At 38.8% G+C, this 22,646-nt stretch overlaps 1 protein-coding gene across 1 annotated transcript in view; it reads right to left on the bottom strand.

The window, feature by feature from the left end:
- The window catches only part of PTPRR (protein tyrosine phosphatase receptor type R), a 254,556-nt gene that overhangs the window by 7,937 nt on the left and 223,973 nt on the right, over nt 1-22,646 (bottom strand). The window contains exons 11-13 of the mRNA XM_030866278.2: nt 13,141-13,251; nt 11,671-11,828; nt 7,988-8,101 (exon numbers count right to left, since the gene is read on the bottom strand). Of these exons, the coding sequence (XP_030722138.1) occupies nt 7,988-8,101; nt 11,671-11,828; nt 13,141-13,251 (383 nt within the window). The remainder of the gene's footprint in view (nt 1-7,987; nt 8,102-11,670; nt 11,829-13,140; nt 13,252-22,646) is intronic.

The following is a 22,646-nucleotide window of genomic DNA, read 5'->3' as shown; positions in this document are numbered from 1 at the left end:
AAGTATTTGTAGGGCATAAAAGCCAACACAAGTCAAATGATAATTCAATGCACTAGCATACCTTGAGTTCCATTTTTTTTTTTCCTGAAAACTAGCCAATCTTCTTCTGAACACCCAGGTTAACACTCAATTGACTCCTAGCTGAGAAGAAGGAAAAGGTCGTCCTGACAACCACTTGGAAGATTCGGTTGGCATTATCTGTTTTACGAGAGGACGTCTTGTTGTGGTCTCAAGAACTGTGATGTCAAGTAAATCCAAACCAATTTCTAAGCTTTACCTTCAAGTGTTCTGAAAATAAGTAGACCAAAATGTTCAATCCCTGATCTTCAAATGAGATCGTTGAAATTCACTAATTAAGGGGAATCTCTGGGATTAGTTGGGATTGCAGAAGGATATGGCTAAATGTAAGACAAAGGTTGGTAAAAATTATACCAAGAGGTGAAAATGTTAGCTTTGGAATTATTTTAACCTAGTTTTGCTAATATGGACACATATTAGGAAACTGGTGGCATATGTATTCCTCTTCTTAGGTTGTTATAGTTAAAAAAAAAATCGTCAAACTAAAGTGATTAATCAAAACATTTAAACAATGATATGACGCACACTGGAAGCATTTTTTCTATCCTGTCTGGGAAGCCACAAGTAAGGTCTTTGGATGTCATTCCAATTTAAGGCCTCCAAGGTAAGGATGTATGTACAAAGACAACTGCAGATTTCACTACTGACTCTCAAAAGGGTGGATTAGACAGATTGTTTCCTGTTTCTGGGGAAGGAAAAAAAAGAGGGAAAGAGGAGAAAAAAAAAGGCTTTGGGATCACAAATTATTTTATGTGTTTCACTTCCCAAATTCTGTTTTCAAGTTCTTCCAGAGTTCAGAGGTGTCGAGTGGGATGAAAAGAAATACAGTGAGGAAAAGATTGCCTGAGGTCAACCTACAATGGAACACGTTCTTTGCCTCCCTGCCTAGACGTCTTCTGGTGTCCCCACCTTGCTCCTTAGTCATTCTCCATATGCATGTGAGGCAGTCTCTGAGTATCCTGGGCCATTTTATTATTATGCATTATTATTATTACTTTTAAAGGGACAAGTGCATCTCTCAGACTCAATGTGTAAATGACCTTCATCACTATCTCACATCATGAAAACAGTATACACAAGCCTAAATGAATCTCTTGTAGCCGGCTCTAAATATGATGAAAGTGTTGGTTTAGCTTTAATAGCAACTGGAATTCTTAATTCGGTGGTATCGTCACAATAATTTAGTGATATTTAAGATGAGAAGATTTAAGCAAGCCATGGAAGGGCTAAATAATAAAACAGGATTCATTTATAAGCATTATGGGATTCAAAGTATAACCATCAGGCTGGGGTCCACGAAATATTCCACTCTTGTAAAGGGGTCCTCAGACCAGATGAGGTTGGAGGCTTCTGATATGCACCACTTCTCTTTCTCCATATGTAGACACAGAGGCTTAGAGTGACAAGTGGTCACACTGGAAATTAGGGTCAGAGCCAGGATTAGCACCAACATCCTCGACATCTGGTCCAGGAATCTCTGGCACCTCTTTCTCTAGTGGCTGCCTGCTCCCCACTCCCACCAGCCAGTGCTCTGTCCCAATTGCCTGCTACTACCTTCGTCTTTTAATTAAAAATGAATATCATGGCAATGAAGGAATGATCCATGAACACACTGCTAAATAAAACACCTGTGGGTGCCCTGCACTGAATCTGAACTCCTATTTGGAAAAAAGAAATCCCATTTTAGTTCAAAATATGCTCAAAAGTATTATTAATAGGAGAATCACAGACTCATGAATCTGCAGTGAGAACTGTAGTATCTATTAATAGAAGTTGCCTGAAAGCCAATAAAAATAATGTCTTGCCAGAGAGTGAGGAATCCACTAAATGGTTCTGTCATTGTTGTTACACTGGAAACATCCATTCAGCATAACACACTCATCTCTAAACCAGACCATCTGAATTTATTGCTAAAATGCAGACTTGTGATCTGAGTACAAATTGCCCGTTTATGTTATGTTGAATAACAATGATCAAGCATTGTAATTTTTTTTCTTTCTTTCTTCCTTCTTTCTCTCTCTCTCTGTTTTTTTTTTTTTTTTTGATAAGGTCTTTGATCCTACTCAATGCTCAAACTGTTGATTTATCAATCATGGAAGCCATTTCCAGTACCAAAACCACTTTCTTTTTCTTTGCTGTGAGCCAGGCTCTGGACTTCTCAGAGGAGGCACATAAAAGTGGTGGGGGGTAAACTATAAAAAACATGCAATGTGCAGCCTTGGATCACTGGTGGGCAGAGGCCATTGCTAAGGAGGGTATGGGAGGATAGGAAAAATTCTATGGAGCTGGACCCTGCAGAGTACAAAATATTAGCCCTCTGATATATTGGCTCTGTCTTTTGTAGCCCTTATTATGCTCAGCTGGATGCTTCCAATTAGTCCCACCCTTTCCTTTCCCCTTTTTAATGGTCTCCACCCAGGCTCAAATTCCTACGCCGTCTCTAGTCTTCTCTTCGCCACCAAACTTCTTGAAAGAATAGCTTATATTTATTATTTTACAACTTCTTTCCCTCCCTTTTAGATAGTGTCTGAGGAAAGTTTTGTGTGGTCAAATAAATGTGAAAGAGTCCTTCAAGGAAGTGTAATAGATTTCCATGCTGGGGGACACTTCAGATCCTTTAATGCTTTAATACTTTTTGTGAATATCCAAGTGGAGAGGGGTTCTAAGAAATATAGCATATAGCTTTTTCTCAAAATGAATTGAGAAGCTTTTAAATTTTATTTTATTATTATTTTTTTTTGCCTGAGTACAGGCTAAGAGAGTCTGACACTTAGCGGGTTCTCATAGTGTAATTAATCGTTAAAATGTGCCCTGAGAAACACAGTCTGGAAAAGTCTGTTAAGGAATCCAACTTGCTCCACCCAGGTGCCTGATGCATGTTCAGCAGTAGATGTTTAGTAAATGTTTGTTGAATGAATGACCGTATGCATGATTCAGGAGGACTGCTCTGAGCAGAGAGCGTGGGTGACTGTTCCACAGGACACAGAATTCACACCCATCTACAAACATCCATCCTAAAACATCCCCCGACAGGGTCGACTGCATGGACTCGACATGCTCAGTCACACCAGCCCCATCTCCCTGTGCTGAGAAGGACCCCGTATTGGCTTCAAGCTTTGCTGTTGCCACCCTGAAACAGTTAATCATTTTTAAAAATGGGGCTCCACATTTTCGTTTTGCACTGGGCCCTGCAAATCAGGTAGCGGTCTTGCAGCTCTTCTGCCCTCACCTCCCCAATGCCCAGAGCTGTCTATCAGTCTCCTCAATGACAGGGCCTCTTCTGGAGCCCTCTCTTCAATTCCTCTTCATCAAGACCTCAGTTCTGAACGTCTTCCCGATGTGTGGAGTTACACACTCTCTAGCTAACATACCCTCTAGCTAACATACCCTAACTGGAAAAGGATAGATCACCCTGTTTAAAGTGTTAATAGCCAGGAAGACATAAGGTATCACTCTCACCTCTCAACTGTAGGTTCAAGAAACTTGAAAAAGGAATGACTCTTTAAACCAAAGGTTGGCTCTCTAATAGTAGTCTTTTAAACATTCACTACACACAGATATTTTAGGCACCCTCCATAGATAGATATTTTGGGATGAGGCAAATTCTCCATGTTCCTCAAATTATATTTTTAAGGCAACTGCTGACAATATCACTTTATCTATTCATGAAACAGCTCTCCTTCATATTAACCATTGTTTTAAAAATTATAGTGTCATTGCATTTTTTTTATTGGCAAAGAATGATCAAAGAGCTAAGTTTTTGTCTAGCAATTCTGCAATAAACATATTCCAAAAGATTTTTTACTATCAAAAACAGTCGTACCTTTTGAGTTAGAAATCAGAAGTCCCAGATGCCAAAGAGGTCTATTTCACTAGTTTTCTCAGCTAGGTGACACTGGGCAAGTTACTTGCTATCTTGAATTCTTTGTTTCCTTATTTTAAAAAAGTGAGGCCAAGGAATATCTCTTTTCTGACTCTTGGGTTCACTTTGGGAGTTAAATGAGGCATGTGCTTTGAAGACCATGGTGCAGTGACCATCATTAAATAAACCTCTGCTGTCAACAGTGCATTCTGGAATGTTTTGAAGACAAAATTGAAGGCAAGGACCGCCACAGAGACCAGGATTGGGTGCAAGGTTTGAAGAACTGATGAATAACAATAAGCTGCAAGAGCAGAAGGACAGGCATTTGGATTTTCTGAGGCCACTTTTCCCTTTACCAATATGAGTTAAAGCCATGGTCGACAGCAGCAGTCACCTACAAACTGGAATTCTGAAAGTGAAGTATGACAAGAAAAGAATGAAAAAATGAAGCAAGATGCAAGAAGGATGGAAAGAAGTTGGATGGAGACAAAGAAAGGAGGGAGTTTTCTGTTTTGCTTTTTATAATAACTAAGGAAGTGCACAACAGAAGGAAGAGACAAGAAAAAGAAAATCTGTTAATCCTGTGAAGGAAGGAAGGCAAAGGAAAGACTTTTCAAGGAAAGTTTCAAGGAGACGATCTGCTTCATAAACAACAGAAGCAGCGGCTCAGAATTTATGTAGAAGGGATCTTGATGAATAAATCAGTTAGAATGATATCAAGACACATATTGGCAGTAATTCAGATCCAGGGGGTAGGGAATCCATAGGCTTTAGATCAGCAGAGAAGTTGAATATGTTTTGAAAATCCTATCAGGAGTAAAAAGACAAGCCTTGTGGGAGACCTTGGTGGTGATGGAAGGCCAAGGCTAAAAATTTCTGCCCATTTGCTTTAGGAAGGAAGGAGCCGATAGAGGAGGCTTTGTGATATGGTTTTAAAAATGTATTTGTAAAAAAAAAAATGTATTTGTGATTCTCTTCAAAGCTAGAGAACAATTTGGTAGACTTGACAGAGTAATGTGACCGGGAAGTGGAAACCAAGGTGGAGGTCAGGCTATAGAAGCCAGTGGGGGAGGAGGGAGATGGGAGGGCGAATAGACAAGATCTAAGAGTAACAAGAGCCCAAACAACGAGCAAACCAAGCCCCCCTTTTTTTTCAGGGTGTTGTTCCAAATAGGGTCAGAACAGGTGTTGGACATCAACTTGGAGTCCGTTTAGATCTATGTATTTGGCATTCATGGAGCTCTGGCTCTAGCTAATAGGAAAGTGGGTGCACGGACATGAACTGGAGTCCCTGGGGGATATGTGGGTCCCATGCAGGAGCCTTGTTTACAGAAGCACAAAGCAGAAGAGATCAAGGTCACCGCAGACTGACTGGGTACTGTCCCTCACTCTCTGACATAGGTCTGACATAGGTCCCCTCTTCTTGGTGAAGTTAGGTCGCGGAGTCTGAAGTGAAGCAAATGGGTCCTATTCCAGTTGGGGTGGGCAGTAGTGGATGGAAGGCAAGGGGGTTTCAGGAAACCAAGACAGCAATTATAAGAGGAGGGGGAGAGAGAATTGAAGCTGATCTTCTTATGCACAAAAAGTAGACATTTTTGGAAGTAGTTACATGCGGGGTATGGAAAGGCAGAAGTGGGGAGGGGGGTAGAGAGAGGGTAAGAAACCTAGACTAAATGTTCTACTCAGTACTCCACAGGTATAATCTCCTCTTAATGTTACTGCAACCCTGTGGCGTATATATTATTAGTTCCAATTTATAGATACATGTTCAGGTTCTTGCTATATTTATTGATAATAACTGTGGCTAACCTTGGTTGCATGCTTAAGTGCCAGCCACTTTACAGATTATCTCTTAATCCTTATAACAACATAAGAAGTAGATACTATTATTACTTCCATTTTCCAGATGAGAAAATCAAGGCATGGGGAAGTCTTATAATTTGCCCAAGGCCACACAACCAGGAAATGGTGGGAGCCAGGATGCAAAGCCAGGTAATAGATTTCCAGAGTCCCTAATCTTAATCATCAAGGTAAACAGCTTCTAATAAGCCAAAGTTAAGAGAAAAATAGAGGGAAGATACACTGACAAAGACTTAGAAATTACTATTTAAAAGGAAACAAAGAACGATAGTGATGGGGAGGGAAAACCTCATCTGGAAAGGAGATTTGAATGTTTAGTTTTTAGAGACTGGAGAAACTTCACTGATGATTTTAATAGTAATGAAGATGATAGTAACGAAGTGAACATTTATTGAAAGGCTTCCCGGGTGCCAGACTCTGTTCTGAGTGCTTTGTATATATTTTCTCGTTGAATTTTCTGAACAATTCTTTTGTCTCTATTGAAATTCTAGGACCTAGTACCTAGTAGGGGCTCAACAAATATTTATTGCATGACTTAAAAATGTGACTTTTGTAGTTTTACTTTTAGGAAACTCTAGGTCACAGGGCTAAATTCCAGGAGGCTCAGATCCTGTGACTCTTGTTTTATTACCGCAGAGCATTTATCTCTGTCTGAAATCGTCCTGTTTATTTCTGTGCTGTTTATTATCTCTTCTCTTCTCTCTGTTAGCATCTAAACTCTAGGAGAGCAGAGCCACACTCATCTCTTTTAAGTACGTGCAGCATCCAGAAAAATGTCTTGCGTTTAGGAGATGATTCATAAATATTCGCTGTGCGAATGAAAGAAGAGAAACCATAGCTCAGCTCTCAGAACAACTCTTCATCCACGATAGCACAGCAAACTGCAGAGCAGGGAGGTCCACTGCTCATGTGCCCATACAGCATCTTCCTCTCTGTGCCTGCTCTCAATGAGCACCTGTGCACGTTCTCGGTCACTGACTCAACTGTTCATTTCCCCAGGCTTAGTTGTGGAGCAAGGAAGAAAAGAAATTACTTGTTTGTTCTGTTTCCAGTGCATAAACAGACATCATCACAAAGGTGATCAAACCATCTATACATAAAAATGACTCTTCCAACTCACACCCATTAGGATGGCCACTACAAAAAACAAAACTAAACAGACAGAAGTTGGAACCCCTGTACACTGTTGGTGGCACTGTAAACGGTGCAGCTGCTGTGGAAACCAATATGGTATTCCTTGAAAAGTTTAAAATATTACCATATGGTGCAGCCATCTCATTTCTGGGTATATACTCCAAAGAACCTCAAATAGCTATTTGTACATCCATGTTCATAGCAGCATTATTCCCAGCAGCCAAAAGGTGGCAGCAAACCAAGTGTCCATTGACACATGAATGGATAAACCAAATATGGTATATGTGTACAATGGAATATTATTTAGCCTTAAAAAGGAAGGAAATTCTGACACGTGCTACAGTATGGATGAATCTTGAAGATATTACGCTAAGTGAAAGAAGCCAGTAACACAAGGACAAATACTGCATGATTCCACTTACATGAGGCACCTAGAGTAGCCAAACTCATAGAGTGAGAAGGTAAATAGTGGTTGACAAGAAATGGGTACTTGTTGTTTAATGGGTACAGAGCTTTTCAAGATGAAAAGAGTTCTGGATTAGGTTGCAGGACAATGTGAATGTACTTAACACTCTGAACTGTACTCTTAAAAATGGTTAAGATGGTAAATTTTGTTATCTGCATTTTGTGCAATTAAAAAAGGAACAGTGAAAAAAAAGACGATTCTTGGTATTATGACATATGCCTCATTTTTAAGGATCAAGATCCTAAAGTGAATGATTCACTTAAGTCCCATGAAAATGCAAAGTCCCTATGGAGGAACAGAGGTGTGAGACTAAGAAGGAACAGCTACCACCATAAACAACCTGCAGCAAAGACAAGGAAGGGTTAAGCATAAGCTCTTGGCTTTGGACTCCTGAGAGTGAGTGTTGCAAATAACAGTTTCTTCGATGGCTTTTTAATGTAATGTACATTCCTAAGCATTTTACACAAACCTCTACAGAGAGTTAGGACTTCAGAGCCTGTGGTGTTGACAAAGTCAGGCTGATCGGATTAGGTTGTGACGATGACGCTGCTCTGAAGTGTCTCTCACCCTCTGCCCCTGACACTCACCTGTCCACACGCAGCTGGCAGACGATGCTCAGCACGTCCACAACTCCTTCTTCTCTCAACTGTCGACAGCCGATGGATGTAGCAATAAAACACCCCGTCCTGCCTATCCCTGCACTGAGAAGAAAAGGTAACGCATTAAAAGGTGCAGGAAAAATAGCGAAGGTAAAATATATTCTTTTAAAAAGGTACTTTTAAAATTGGAAACAATTGCGATTAATAATAGTAATTACAGCAGCAACAGCTCTCATGTACTGAGTGTACAAACCCGGCTCTGTGCTGAGTGCTTTAACGGCAATTCTTCCCTTTAGGTCTAAGCAGTAGGATGAATGGGGTGGAGGGAGGTAGTAGGGGGGGAGAGAATAGTGAAAAAGGTACTAGTTGTTCTACAAAGAAGAATTAAGGCCTGAAATTAGGTAAGGTATGGGCAGTAGCAAGGAGGGGAAAGACTTATACACATCATAAATGTGAGTGTGGAAGAGTGGAGCTGAACTGTGAGAAAAGCAAGAAGTCCAAGGTGACTCGCCTGGAGGACTGGAAGAATGGCAGCGTTTGTCGAGAGGAAGGGGGAATTCTGGAATGAGGGCTGATTTGAGGGAGAGAGTGGGGACGTTGGTCTTGGATATACTGATGTGGAAGATGCTAGTGAATAACTGAAGATTCAATTCAGTTAAGGAGAGAGGATGTGGCTAGAAGCACATATTTCCAAGTTTTCTTTCTTTTTTTTTTTTTTTATCAAGGTAACAGTTAAACAGACATACTACCTGTCATGGAAGGTTTACTCATGAATCTCCTTCAGACGGTAAGTCATCAACTTAACAAACAAGCTTTCTCTCTCTCTCTCTCTCTCTCTCAGCAATTTCAACCACAAATGTAAATTTCTCTCAGATCTACACTTAAATTCCCCAAGTTTCTCCTAAACTCTAGATTGGCATTCCACCTCCTAGCTGGCACTCTTGCTGTTGCTTTTTTACACTTGCTGCATTTCAATGTATCTAAATTCAGTGTATCTAAAACAGAATTAATTATCTTTTTCCTCAATGGCATTACCAGGCAGCCACAAGTTTTCCAGCCTAGAAATCTTGGAGCTATTTTCAACATCTCCCCCTCTCTCAACTCCCACAACCAATCTGTTACCAATTCTTATATTTTCCACCTCTGCGGAGCTGTTGTGATCCATGCTTTCCTTTCTATAAACTGTGCTCACGTTTTTGAAATCTTACTTTATGATTAGCAATGATCTCATTATGGTTTCCCAGGCTCAAGACTCTTCCTGGGCTAATTCATGATATACACAGCTACTAGGTTCATCTTTCTAAAACAGGGACCGGATCATATTACGCGCTACTCAAAAACTGTAGATGGCTCCCAGTGGTCACAGCACAATGTCTAAGCACCCTTCCATGGTATTCAGGCCCTTACATAATATGACTGTGACGAACTTTCAAGCTTTTTGCTGTCAACTTTGTACCCTTTGCGTCATCGTTTTCATTTGAATCATTGCAAAAAACTCCTATTTTCTAATTTTTCTTTTTGTGTTAATGGATATTTCTCCAGTCAGAAATGCCCTCCCTACCACCTTTTAAAACCACAAACATTGGACCTCTTTTCAAGATCCTGTTCAACTTTATTCCAACTTTTAGAGGCTTTTTCAATCCTCATGGTTTGAATGAATAATTCCCCTCTTGGCACTCAAGTAGCACTATTTCTCCTACATGGCATTTACTTCCTGTTGAATGTGGGTGCAGAGGAATTCAGATGAGGCATGAGTCCCTTTTAGTTGAAGTGTCTATGGAGACTTTGTCTCAATAAAGAGACAGGACTTGAACTATACCCTGTGAATGGCAGGCATTTGGGTTATCATGAAGGAGAGAGAATGTTCCATGGATGAGAATGGTAAAAGGAAAGAATTGCTGCAGAATAGAGTGACAATGAGTAGGCTAGTTTGGCTTAAAGAGAAAGTTACATTAGAGGAACAGTGGGAAATAAGACTGGGAAGGTACAGTGGGGTCTATAAAGGATCTTAAATGGAAAGCTGAAAGGTTTGGACATCATCCGGTAAAAGAATGGTAGTCTTTTTTCTTCCTTTTTTTTTTTTTTTTTAGAATTTGTTGAAAACAATGAGTTTTCACTCCCAGGAAATTCACCTAACTTCATGTACTCAAATCTGTTCAAGTCATTTCAAGTTCACTGGCCCTCATAGCTAATCCACAGATCCGAGGTTGAGAACTTCTGCTCTAGGGAATGGGAAGCCTTTGAGAAGTGTTGAGCGTAGACTCCATGTGATGAAAGAGGATTTTAGGCACCTCATCCAAGAGGAGTGCACAGAATAGGCTGTAGTAGGGGTGGAGCATGGGGAAGTGGGGTGTGTATGTGCAATTAGACGACTTCTTCTAAAATACATGGGTGAGGTCATAAGGGCCTGAACTTGGGTGGTTGGGCAGGAAGTGATGATTATGGGAGAAGCTTTGAAGGGAAAGCCAATCTGGTGACTGATTAGATATGGAGGCTGGAATTGAGAGAAGGGCCAAAGATAACTGTCAACATTTGATGTTGAGTGCCTGGAAAAAAGATGGTCTCATTCTTAGAAATAGCAATCAGAAGGGGAGCTGGTTTCACAGGGGAAATGGTAGGTTCATTTTAGACATCCTGACTGTTTTATGATTTGGGTGGGGGACACTTCCAGCCCTAAAGTATGGCCAGTTAGGTATTTTTCTTCAGCCCCGAGCTAAGTTTAGGATGAGGCCTAATGTTAGAAACTAGATAATGATACTTTGGATAAACAGACATGTAGTAAATTTTACCCTTAATTAAACCACAAAGGTTCAAAAGAAGGCTAAAATTATAATCTAAAATAATATATTTTATTTCTTAACAATATCAAAAACTATCTTACAAGACTTAGGAGGGTCAATAAAGTAACACCAATTATTTGGAGAAAGTATGGAGACTAAATGGCCAGTTATATAAATAACCTTAAAATATATGCTTTAGTTTGGGCACACTAACGGGAAAACAGGGGGAAGAGGTATAATTTAAAGGAGAAGACCTTTAAGCTAGACGTTAGGGAAGGGAACCACTGCGGACATCTGTCACTGTGTTGGCCCAGCCTCCAGTACCGCATGTTCTGGCAACAGCACTTTGTTCTCCTTTTGGCGAATTACCACTTGCCCACTTCCCATTTCATAAATTTATTTCCATCTGTTTTTCATGAGGTAACTTTTAGAATAGTTGACTGGTTTTCACCAAATTTGACATAATAATAAATGTTATCAAGATACAATCCTAGTAAAGTCCAGGGGCCATCTTGAAACAACAAAAGGCTGTTGATAATTAAAAAAACCATATGTGATTCCTAGCATACGTGAGACTGATGAGACTAATTGAATCCATCTACGTTTCAAGGTAGAGGACTGAGTGAATAAGTTCTCCTGTTCCCTGAGCTATTAATTAGAAGTGATATTTTCTCCACTGTGTGACTGTTCGCTGAAAATATGCTAATGATGTCACTTCATTTCTGTTAAGTATCATCTCGGTCAAGCCACAAGTATGAGGAAGTTAATCATTTTCAATACATATTTAATTTATCAGCCAAGTCAGAACCAGGAAGTAAAACCCAACTTCCACCTGCTCTATGACTTTACAAAGGACAGCTGCTTAGGCAGAAAGGACAGCTCATCCCTTACCTGCAGTGGACAATCACAGGCCCTCGGCCCACGGAGGCAAGTCTGTCTTCTTCCACATCCAGCATGAGCTGTAGAAGGGGCTGGGCACTGGCTGGAGTCTTGTGATCAGGCCATGAGGTGTACCAGTAATGCTTCACGTGTTGCGTGTGACTTCCTTGCTGAAAATAGGAACAGCCACCAGATGCTTCATTGTCCTGTGGAACTAAAAGTCACCCAAACCACAATACTGAATGCCTTCTATCACTCCCATCTTGCTGGCAACTGATTTCTAGGCGGAAAAAAAATCTAGGAGATTTTTGAAGAATACTCTTTCACCCTGAGAAAACTTTACTGTAACTATGCTGATGCCAAAGTTTGACAGCCTTGCTCTGTTAAATGATAAATATGTATTTAGTACATATGTTTAAGATATATTTAATATAGAAAACATACATATGCTAAATATATGTTTGTAATTTGTTATAATAAACATAATGGATGTTAGATGAAGATATAGCCAAGAAAGAGTCAGGATATAGTGCGTTTCCTGCTCTTTGAACATTCCTGAGACGTTATTATAAACATATTGACCAGTATAAGAACGCTTAATTTTATAGTCAGTCTCTCTAATAATTCTACACTCATCCCAAATTCCAGTTTTTCACAGCAGTGAGGAATTCCTGTAGTAAAGGAGCGACAAGGGGGGTCACTAGATTAGAAATGCTTTGAGTGAGGGTCCATGCACATCACGTCAAAACCCAGTGGGGGGCCTGGTGTGGACGAGGCACTTGAGAACACCGTGTTGAACAGGTCTCAGTAAGTGCCTCGCGGCTCTGCATCTACCCTCTTCCTCTCTGCGGTGATTCTGTCCCAGTAATGAGGCTCTAGATAGAACTGGAATCTTTGGGATGATTGCTCTCCAGAAGTAAAAACAATACCATGGCAACATTCCTCAGCATCTGCTGCCCCAAATTTAAATAACTTTTCTATGACATAATGTGGTCCGGGAAAGTCCCCATAAATGACTGTGACTCCAGGTTTTGGGAGATCTCATCAACACTTCAGGCTTTTCTTGCCTCCCACAAGCGCAGATTTTCCCTTTCACAGTTTCCAGGCCTTACTTAAATCTGCTTAGACCAAAGGGACATTAAAAAAAGAAATCATGGTACAGTCTCTAGCACAAGCCTTTAGTTAAAGGCATTCAAAAGGTTAAATCAGAGACGTCATATTTATGCAGAGTAGAAGACCTGAGCCTCCCACTTAGTGAATTTCCTTAATTGCTGCTTATATTAATTTAATAATTCCACATACTAATAGTGCCGATAACAAAGAAATCCTTAAGGGAGTGATTATAATTTCTCCTTGATCTTGACATTATTTAATTTATTTAAATTGAATCTGCAGTACTTATTAGGATAAATAATTTCAAAGTAGAAATGTAATCCTCCAACATCGTCTACTTTGTAGATAGCTACAGCTCCACAGTTTTACCTTTAAGACAAGGTTTCGAACGGTGTAGTTATCACATTCATTTACATTGATAACCAGAACCTCGACTTTCCCATATATTCCTCTCTTTTCTGGCCAGTAAAGCACACATTTCTGGAGGAGGGGAAAGAAGAACAAATATTAAAGAAGCAAATATTAATGGTTTTCATTGGCCTTGGAGTATTTTTTATTCAAGCATCTGAAAATTTTCTATTTAGTTAATCTAAAAAAGTCAAGTATCAATTTTTACAGTTCTGTAAATGAGCTAAAACCACTGAACCATATATTTTAAATGGGTAAGCTTTATAGTATGTATAGTGTAGTATAAATTATATCTCAATGCTTTTTAAATAAAATATCAATTTTTACATATGTCTGCCCAACACTATTAATCCCACACCAAAAAATAATTAAGGCAAGATTTTCCAAATCCCCATAGAGAAATTAAGGACTAATTAAGAACTGAATTAAGAATTAGGAAACTAAGATCCAAATATTAGAGTTTATCCTGTGATGACTAGGATTAAAACGAATGTTTTCCCACAGTGACTGAGGCAAGTCACATTTCCTGCTTCATCCAAAAAAAGTCTCTAATTAGAGTATCTGTGATGTGTTAGGTGCCACAGGATCCAGTTTCCCTTGTATGTAAAGCAGATGTAATGACCATTAATACACCTAAGGTATTATATTTTCTAGGACCGATGACCCTTTCGCCTATGGGATCCATTGAAATAAATGTATAGCAAAATTATTTAAAAAATCTTTATGATGGATCCTCTTTGAAGGGTTTAAGAGCAGTAATAATAATTACATGGCGAGCAAGAAAATATAATGTGGTGGTTAAGGTGCAAGCTTTGGAGTCAGAGAGCCTGGGGCCAAATTTTGGTGCTACCATTTATCTGTGAATCCATAAACAGGATACTTAATCTCTCTGGACTCAGTTTCCTCAAGATTTAATACATGGAAAGCACTTAAGACAAAGCCAGGCATACAGTAGGCATTAAAAACATGATGTTATTATTATTATTGTTATTTTACAACTACTCAGTTATGGAATGGGTTTTTGATCTAAAGTGATTAGATTATTACTTAAATATGCATTAGACCATGCATTAAATATTATATTATTTTTATGATATCCAAGCTACATTATTTAAAAAACTACAAAATGAGACTCAAGCATACATATAAGCTCATATTATTTATTATTTTGCCTTTTAAACAACTGCAAAAGAGCTATTAATTTCTTGCCACATATTTTAATGACTAAGAATGTAAAGTGTGAAAGTTGACGTTTTATTTTCAGTGCCCAGGGAAGCAATTTAATTTTAGAAATATTGTTTAAATAGAATTCATGATTTTCTTTCAAACACACATGCATATTTATAGAGAAATTCTTTCACTTCTTGCCTTCAACAGGGACTTTGAGGTCCTCAGGACACTTGTTTCTTTACATCTATGTCAAAGGCACGTGACCAAACTTGAAAAAAATTAAGTACTTATAGATTTAAAAGAGTAGCAGCAAAAACATTACAGAATTACAGAACTAAAGGAAAAGACACATAAAGTATCAGAAACACACCTCTGGGGCTCTATCATGCTAAGTACCAAGTACCCTATGTGATAAAGCCACAAGGAAGTCACTTCACCTAGTGGAATCAGTGTTTTTCATCCACTACAATAAAAACACATTTGCATCCTCTACGTTCTGGTCCTTTTCCAAACAAAGTAAATCATTTTCACCTCTATTTACACGCCACCCCACACCCAAGACTGTCAAGCAATCAGGCTAAAGGCTTACCCTGGCTAATATAACATTAACATTAAAAAAAGAAATCTTTAGCACAGGGAACTATACTCAAAATCTTGTAATAACCTATAACGGAAAAGAATCTAAAAAAGAATTATACATATATATATATGTATATATATATGTATAACTGAATCACTTTGCTGTACACCTGAAACTAACACAGCATTGTAAATAACTATATTTTAATAATTTTTTTAAAAAAGCAATCTTTTAAAAATACAGCAATTTCTTTCCCTCCTCATTTACGAGTTGCCAAATGTCTCAAATTCCCCCAGTTTGTTAAAGGTAATCATACTAACCAATTTGCCTGGTTTCTTTCAATGGAGCATCAATTATGTCGCTGCAAGACCCGAGCTATTTTGTGTCTTAAAACCCATGCCTCCTGGATGAATTCAAGAAGAGTGACAAAGAATCTTGAAAAAGGTACTGAACAAAGAAAGTGGCATTCAGTGGCCCAGCAGTCTGGCATACGTGGCCCCATTGTCCAAGATCACGTCTGAGGAGCAGGCCCCTCTTTGGGAAGGTGGCTCTTGAAACCGGTAAGAAAAGCTGCGAGGCAGGAGCTCTCAGCCTGCACCCTGACTCTTAACAATACAATCCAGGCTTGTGCACCTACTTGATAAATGGAAGCGCTGCTCGCTTCTCTCCCAAGCTTGCCGGGGCCCTCTTGAATGTTTTTCTTGACTCTTTACCAAAAATGAAATTGGCAGCGGGCTCCCAGTAGACAATGCAATGTGACTTGTTCATTCAAACAACCCTTAATTAGCATGGCATCTCCTTTCTGAGATACAATAGCTTATTTCTACACACCGAATACATTTTTTCCCCCTTTTAGGAGAACGTAGAAAAAGAGACCAGAGAAGTGTGGGTGCTTTTGAATATGAAGTGAGGGAGAGTGGCAAACGTAGTTGTTTCTAAGAGCACAAGTTCATGTTCAAATTATTTTTGTGAAGAGCTTTTTAGGGTTTCTTTATTGTGGTGCTAACAATGATATAAAAAAGGAAAATGCAAGGAAGGAAAATGCTCTCTTACAGATAATATTGTGAAACCATAATAATTGTAGGTAATTCGAAATAGCACGCTATCTAGCAGTATGCAACCCCAAATCATCACTATTCTTCTGCTAGATGGGCTGATTCTTGCAGTAAAATTGTCTATTAATTCCAAGAATTCATAATTTGGAGGACAAAGAGGTTTCCAGAAGGTCATGTGTCTCTTGTGCAAACAAGCAATTAGTGAACCCTAACTAAAGATTCTGGACATCAACCAATGTTTCATAATCAGTGGTTTACAGCAAAAGTAGAACGCAATGCAAAGCAAACTGATATTTTTATAATCTTTTTTCTTTGACCATCCCTCTCACACCCACATTAGGACTATTTGTGTATAAAGAAGGAACAGGTCTAGCTAGTATTTTAGTTGCCTGAAAAAAAAATCTATTTTTAAGTTACTTTCTTTTTAAATTCCATGCACTTAAAATCAAAGAGATTTTGCTCTATGAGCTAAAGACTATCATCACATAGAAAGTGGCTCTAAATAAACAAAAAGAAGATACTCAGTTGCATTTGGGTTACATTTGCATATAAGACAGAATGGGTCAGATTGTCTAAAATTATTATGGTTTTGGTTACTCTAATTCTTAGTGTTCCAATTAAATATTAGTAACATAGGTGCAGCAATTTAATATTAAAAGCACCTTCACCAACCTTATATCACTGAATCCCTTCCACGATCATTTGCGTTAGGTAGAGCAGAGAGTAGATATTGTTGTTATTATTATTTTTTTTTATCATTTTACAGCTGAGAAAACTGAAGCTCAGGTGTTTTCATAAGGTTTTCTGGGACCATCCTCTTGGGGCTAGGACCCTCTGAGCAAATATCACTTTATACATTCAAGTTTCTGTCTTTGATTTCTGCACTAATAACCGACACTTCTTTTTACAGCAATAACCAATGCCCTCTCTTCCCTCTATGAAATATGCTGATGCTCGTGGAACACTGAAAGCCCTCTGTCCGCTCTCTTACTAAGTCCAGCAAGTCTGTCACTATCTGCTGAGCTGTATGTTCAACAAGTGGTATTTATATCCGAACCTCTTAATGACAGTTGTACTTGTTATTAGAGCCCAGTAATTTTTTTTTTTTTTTTTTTGAGGTACGCGGGCCTCTCACTGTTGTGACCTCTCCCATTGCGGAGCACAGGCTCCGGACGCACAGGCTCCGTGGCCATGGCTCACAGGCCCAGCCGCTCTGCGGCATGTGGGATCCTCCCGGACTGGGGCACGAACCCGCGTCCCCTGCATCGTCAGGCGGACTCTCAACCAATGCGCCACCAGGGAAGCCCAGAGCCCAGTAATTTAATGAAACTTTACATAAATCAATGAAACATGAGGGTGGAAAGAAAAAAAGAATTGTTCTATGAAATAATTGCATAAGTTAATTAGGTTTTCGCTGGGGAGAAAAAGTAAATCAGCAAAGAAAACTGTGGTCAAATCAGGTACAGGTGAGACCATTATAAAAGGGCAAAGTTTGAAAATATAGACAGGATTCTGCATTCATATTGCTTTACAAATTTTTCTATGTTCTCTCACATTTCAAAGAAAAATGGGACATTTCAATGACGTATAAAGGGCATAATTTACACAAACTATATGACCGAGAGCCAATATTAAAAATAAAAAAAGACAGTCCCATAATAAAATAATGAACAAATTTGAATGTGAACAAATGTACCTGTTTTAAGACAAAGTAAAACATTAGAGTTTTTTTGTGTGTTTGAGTCTCCACTTTTTTTTTTTTTTGGATTAACTGTGTCAAATAAGAAGGCTTCTAACTATAGTTAGAAGTAAAGCAGGCTACAGCAATTGAATAGAACCTAGCAGATTAAAAATTAAGGTGCCAAGTTATATTTGGAATGTAAGCATGTTTGAAAGGACAGGTGAGTAATTTTTCTTAGGGGCCGTCAGCCTCTGAATTTCTGGCTACTCTTAATTGCTTGGGTAGCATAACTGTCAAGCCCCTGGTCTTTCAGGAAATGAGCTTAGGCTGCTCGGCATTGCTGGGCAGTGCTAGGTCAGGGTGCTTCTCTAGATACCAAATATCTAATTCTGGTCTTCCAGGACAGCAGAATACCAGTCAGTGGGTCTCCACTGTCTTGCAAATTACCCTCCCTGACCTTGTTTGTACAGACACTCTGATTATGGGACTTTGCTCGTTTCTTTTCATTCTTGGTACAAAATGTGAATCCTCTTGTCCACCCCACACTTCAAAGACTGACCTCTAACTTCAGCATGACTCCCCCATCACAGTTCCAATCCACACTTTCAAATTGTCCACTACTTTGTTTTTTTTGTTTGTTTGTTTTGCTTTATTTTGGCCGTGTCGGGTCTTAGTTGCGGCATGCTGGATCTTCGTTGAGGTACGCGTGATCTTTTGCTGCGGCGCACAGACACTGCCTTGGGGTGCGCGGGCTTCTCTCTAGTTGAGGCGTGCAAGCTCAGTAGTTGTGGCTCGTGAGCTTAGTTGCCCCGCGGCACGTGAGATCTTAGTTCCCTGACCAGGGATCGAACCCACGTCCCTTGCATTGTAAGGAGGATTCTTTACCCCGGACCACCAGGGAGGTCCCCTTGTCCACTACTTTGAATGAGCAGATCTGACACTTTTTGTTTCTTTAAACCAAATCAAAATGCCTTGTTCATCTCCTCTTTCCTTCCTGGAGAGAACGGTTAGAGATTTTAATCTGGACTGTAAGCAATCCCGCACACTTTTCTCTGGCCACAATCACTGCTTGGACTGGAACTTTCTCCCTTCCCACCCTAAGTAGGGAGAAGATTTGAGGAGCGTGTATATAGTGGTGAGGAGTTGGGAGTCAGGTTGCTAGCCGTTTGCCCTTGGGCAGGTTGCTTAACCTCCCTGTGTCTCCGTGTCCTCTTTTAGTGGGATTTACAGATACGTTTATTGTAAAGATTGCTTTCTAAGCACATTGTTAGTGCTCAATAAATATTACTTATTTGGAAGATCAAACAGCCCAGTTTCTAGACTTTCTATGTATATTTGGTGAACTTTCTAGATTATCTAACTTAAACTCTAATTTTTTTAGCTAACTTTAAATAGCTGAGAAGATGTATTTTCATTTCATTCATTTAGAATATAACATAGAATAATTAACATTTAATTACGAGTGTTTTATCAGAAAACTTTATTTTCTCTTCAAATGTACAGCTTAAAAAGGTCTACTTTATTTTTAAGTATAAGTTACTTATATATTGAATAGCCAGTCATTCCCAACTGAATACCCATCAGATTTTATCATGAAACTTAAGGTCAACATGGGATATAATTAATACTTATATTGCAAAAAAACCCCCTACCTTTTCTGGATGTATTTAATTAAGTAAAGATATCTAGAGTAGCTGTGGCTTGACTCAATGAAGTCATTGCTTATCTTCTTTTGTATTCACAAAATTCTTACAGGCTGCCATTTATAAATTTTAAAATGACCTCCTTATCTCATTGCAAACTGTCTTCCATCTCTCTTACTCTACCATATGTTTGTTTTCTCCACCCCCCATAGCACCTAACATTTTGTACCTGTATACAATATTTTAAAATTTTGTTTCTTGTGTATTGTGTCTCCCCTTTTAGATTGTAACTCCATGAAAGGAGGGATCTTTGTCTGTTTTGTCAATAAAGATATAATCCAAGCACCTACACTGGTGCTTGACGGTTGACAGTTGATAAATATCTGTCAAATGAATGAATGAATGTGCACAAATACAGCATTGGATGTTTTATAAAGAGGAATGTACTGAATGTCTTCAAGGTTAGCTGGAGAATTCCAGATGCTAAAGATGTGATACAGTTAGATATATTTCTGGAAAACATGTTTTTTCAAAAGTCCACAGCATTTAGCCAGGTCGTTGGGAATACGTTTTTTCAAAAGTCCACATCATTTAGCCAGGTCATTTCACACCTAAAAATATACATTAATTAAATAATCAAAGATGTGGGTAAAAAGATTGGAAATGACTTAAATATCTCTTAATAAGGAAATGATTACATACGTTTTAGCATGCACACAATGAAATTCTAGCAGTCATTTAAAATCATGTTTTTTATGAGTTACTAATGACATGGAGAGCACTCATAATATAATGTTAAAAGCAGAATATACAATGAATACAGAACCCTCTTTTATTCTCTATATTCGTCAGCAAAATTTAACATTCCCGTCCTATCTCTCTTCACTCTCTACTATGCCCAGACAACATCAAACGGCTCAATTCACGCATGCTATGTGGTGTCTTGTCTGCCTCTGTGTGCTGTTGCTTTGCCTGGTTTATGTTCCCTGGTGCACTTACTTACTCTGCAGCCCCTACTGAAAAACTGTAAGGCACCATATGAGCTGTACGGACAAAGAAATGTAATTAAAATAAATCCTTTCCATAATTTTACCAGAGAGAGAAAGGAAGGGAATGAAAACAGAGAAGACTTAAAACACGATTTATTTATTTCACTTTCTGAGGTCAAACTGCTTGCAAAGTGTGAATAGGTCAATGGGCAAAATGGGGTTTGTAAGTATTTAAGTCACATAGCTGAATCCAGATGAAAAAATGTAAATATTAAGAAAGAATACGGCTGTGTTAAATACTTGAGAGAAGTATTTTGTTAGGCCAAATGACCAAGTAATTCCCTCATTTCCTGAAGATAAATTCAGTGTCTTACTGCTCCCTGAAGCCAACAGTGGGTCCCTTGTCTTCTAATGTCTTGTACCCTTATTTGGCCCGTTTATTATGTTGGGGCAGTGATTAAGTACATGAGCTTTGGAATCAAATAAACCTGTACTAAAATTTGGACTCTATCACTCACTTACTTTGAGGCTGTAGGCAAATGGTCTAAGCTCTGAGCCTCAAGTTTCTCATCCATAATATAGGGATAGTAGATCGTGCTTTGTAGAGTTAGAGTGAAAATGCACAGAATGAACTGTGCTTACTACGTATATTTAATAAATGGCAGTCAGTAGAAAATATCTTCCACAGTATGTATACTATGACCAACATTCATACTGCTTCTCTTCTTTCCTAGGAGAAAGTCTGAGCTAGTCTGAGGACTTTGGAAATATGCAAATGATTCCTGTCCTGCTTAGATTGATCTAACTCCAGCTTTGCAGATTTTGGCCACTGTGCCTTCTCTAGTCAAGCAATAGTTCACCTTGAAAGTTTGAACACTGTGTTTCCAATGTTTTATTTCTTTCAAAAGGAATTCCCTTCTTGAGATTTATCTAAATGAAGAAATCAAATTTACCAGCAATAAAAATCTCTTCTCCTTTCTTGCCATAGAAGATAACTGATTCTTCAGCTCTATTTTAAAACTTTTTTATTCTCATTTTATAAAGTAACTATGAGAATATTGGGATTATTGAATAAGAACTGGCAACTATTCACTTATTCCTTTATTTATGTATTAGAAAATAGAAAGGTTCATGAAAATATAAAGCCTGGGAATTTCTAAAGATAACTCCACCTTCACATATTTTTGGAGGAAATGATTTTTGTCTGTTCCAAACAATGACGCTTAACACAATTGAAAGTTGGCACATTTTTGGTAAACAGCATCTTCCTGGCAGTGTGAAGTCTACTGCCTATTTCTTTTGAGCCAGACTTCTCAGTATCATTTTGATCTGTAAAACATCAAAGTTTCCTCCATAGTATTGTATTTACATCTTTAGAGAATCTGGACGGAAAGGAATTTTTATTTTAATTTAATGGGTAATCAACAATAACAGAAGTCAAAATCTTTACTGCAATATTTGGAATTATGACTGGCCACGGGAAAGTACATGTAGCAAATTACACATAGAAAACATGTAACATAATCTATTTACTTTGATATTTCCAGAAGATATATCCCAGACATTTAAAAAGGCAAGAGGCTAAAAATGGTAAGAAAAAAATAATACCTCTTCAATTTCTGAATTATGCAGCCAAAGAGAAAAATAAAAACCTCAATCACCCTTTATGTGGCCATTATTATTATTATTACTTTTTGCGGTACGCGGGCCTCTCACTGTTGTGGCCTCTCCCGTTGCGGAGCACAGGCTCCGGACGCGCAGGCTCAGCGGCCATGGCTCACGGGCCCAGCCGCTCCGCGGCACGTGGGATCCTCCCGGACCGGGGCACGAACCCGCGTCCCCTGCATCGGCAGGTGGACTCCCAACCACTGCACGTGGCCATTATTTTTTTAAAATTCTGGCTTTTCAAAAGATCTACTTGGCTCTCCTATGGAGAACGTGAATTCTGAGAATGGTACCAACAGGTTAACTCCAAGTATGATGCACTTGAAAAAGAAAGAACAAGATGGGCTCTATTCCTCCGCACATTCAGAATGGAGATGTCTGAGCATCATCAGTAAATCAACTCAGTGTCACTTTGAAATACATATTTATCTCATACAGCAGTTCTTTTAGAATCACAACTTTGGTCTTGGGGACAGAAGGGAAGAATATAACTGTCTGTTGGGGCTTTGGCATATTTGCCAAGTGTTCAATCTATCTTTGTTGGACTTCTTTAAAATATGTCACATCCTACTCAACTTCTAGGGAATTCTTTCTCACTAACCATCAATCTTGGCTTCTTCTGTCCTGATGAAACCCTGATTCAAGAACAAGTTAAAGCACTATTGGTGTATTTCTGACTTTTTG

The sequence above is a fragment of the Globicephala melas genome, chromosome 10 (assembly GCF_963455315.2).
Source record: "Globicephala melas chromosome 10, mGloMel1.2, whole genome shotgun sequence".
NCBI classification, from domain to species: domain Eukaryota; kingdom Metazoa; phylum Chordata; class Mammalia; order Artiodactyla; family Delphinidae; genus Globicephala; species Globicephala melas.
This window is presented reverse-complemented; position numbering and strand designations above follow the sequence as displayed.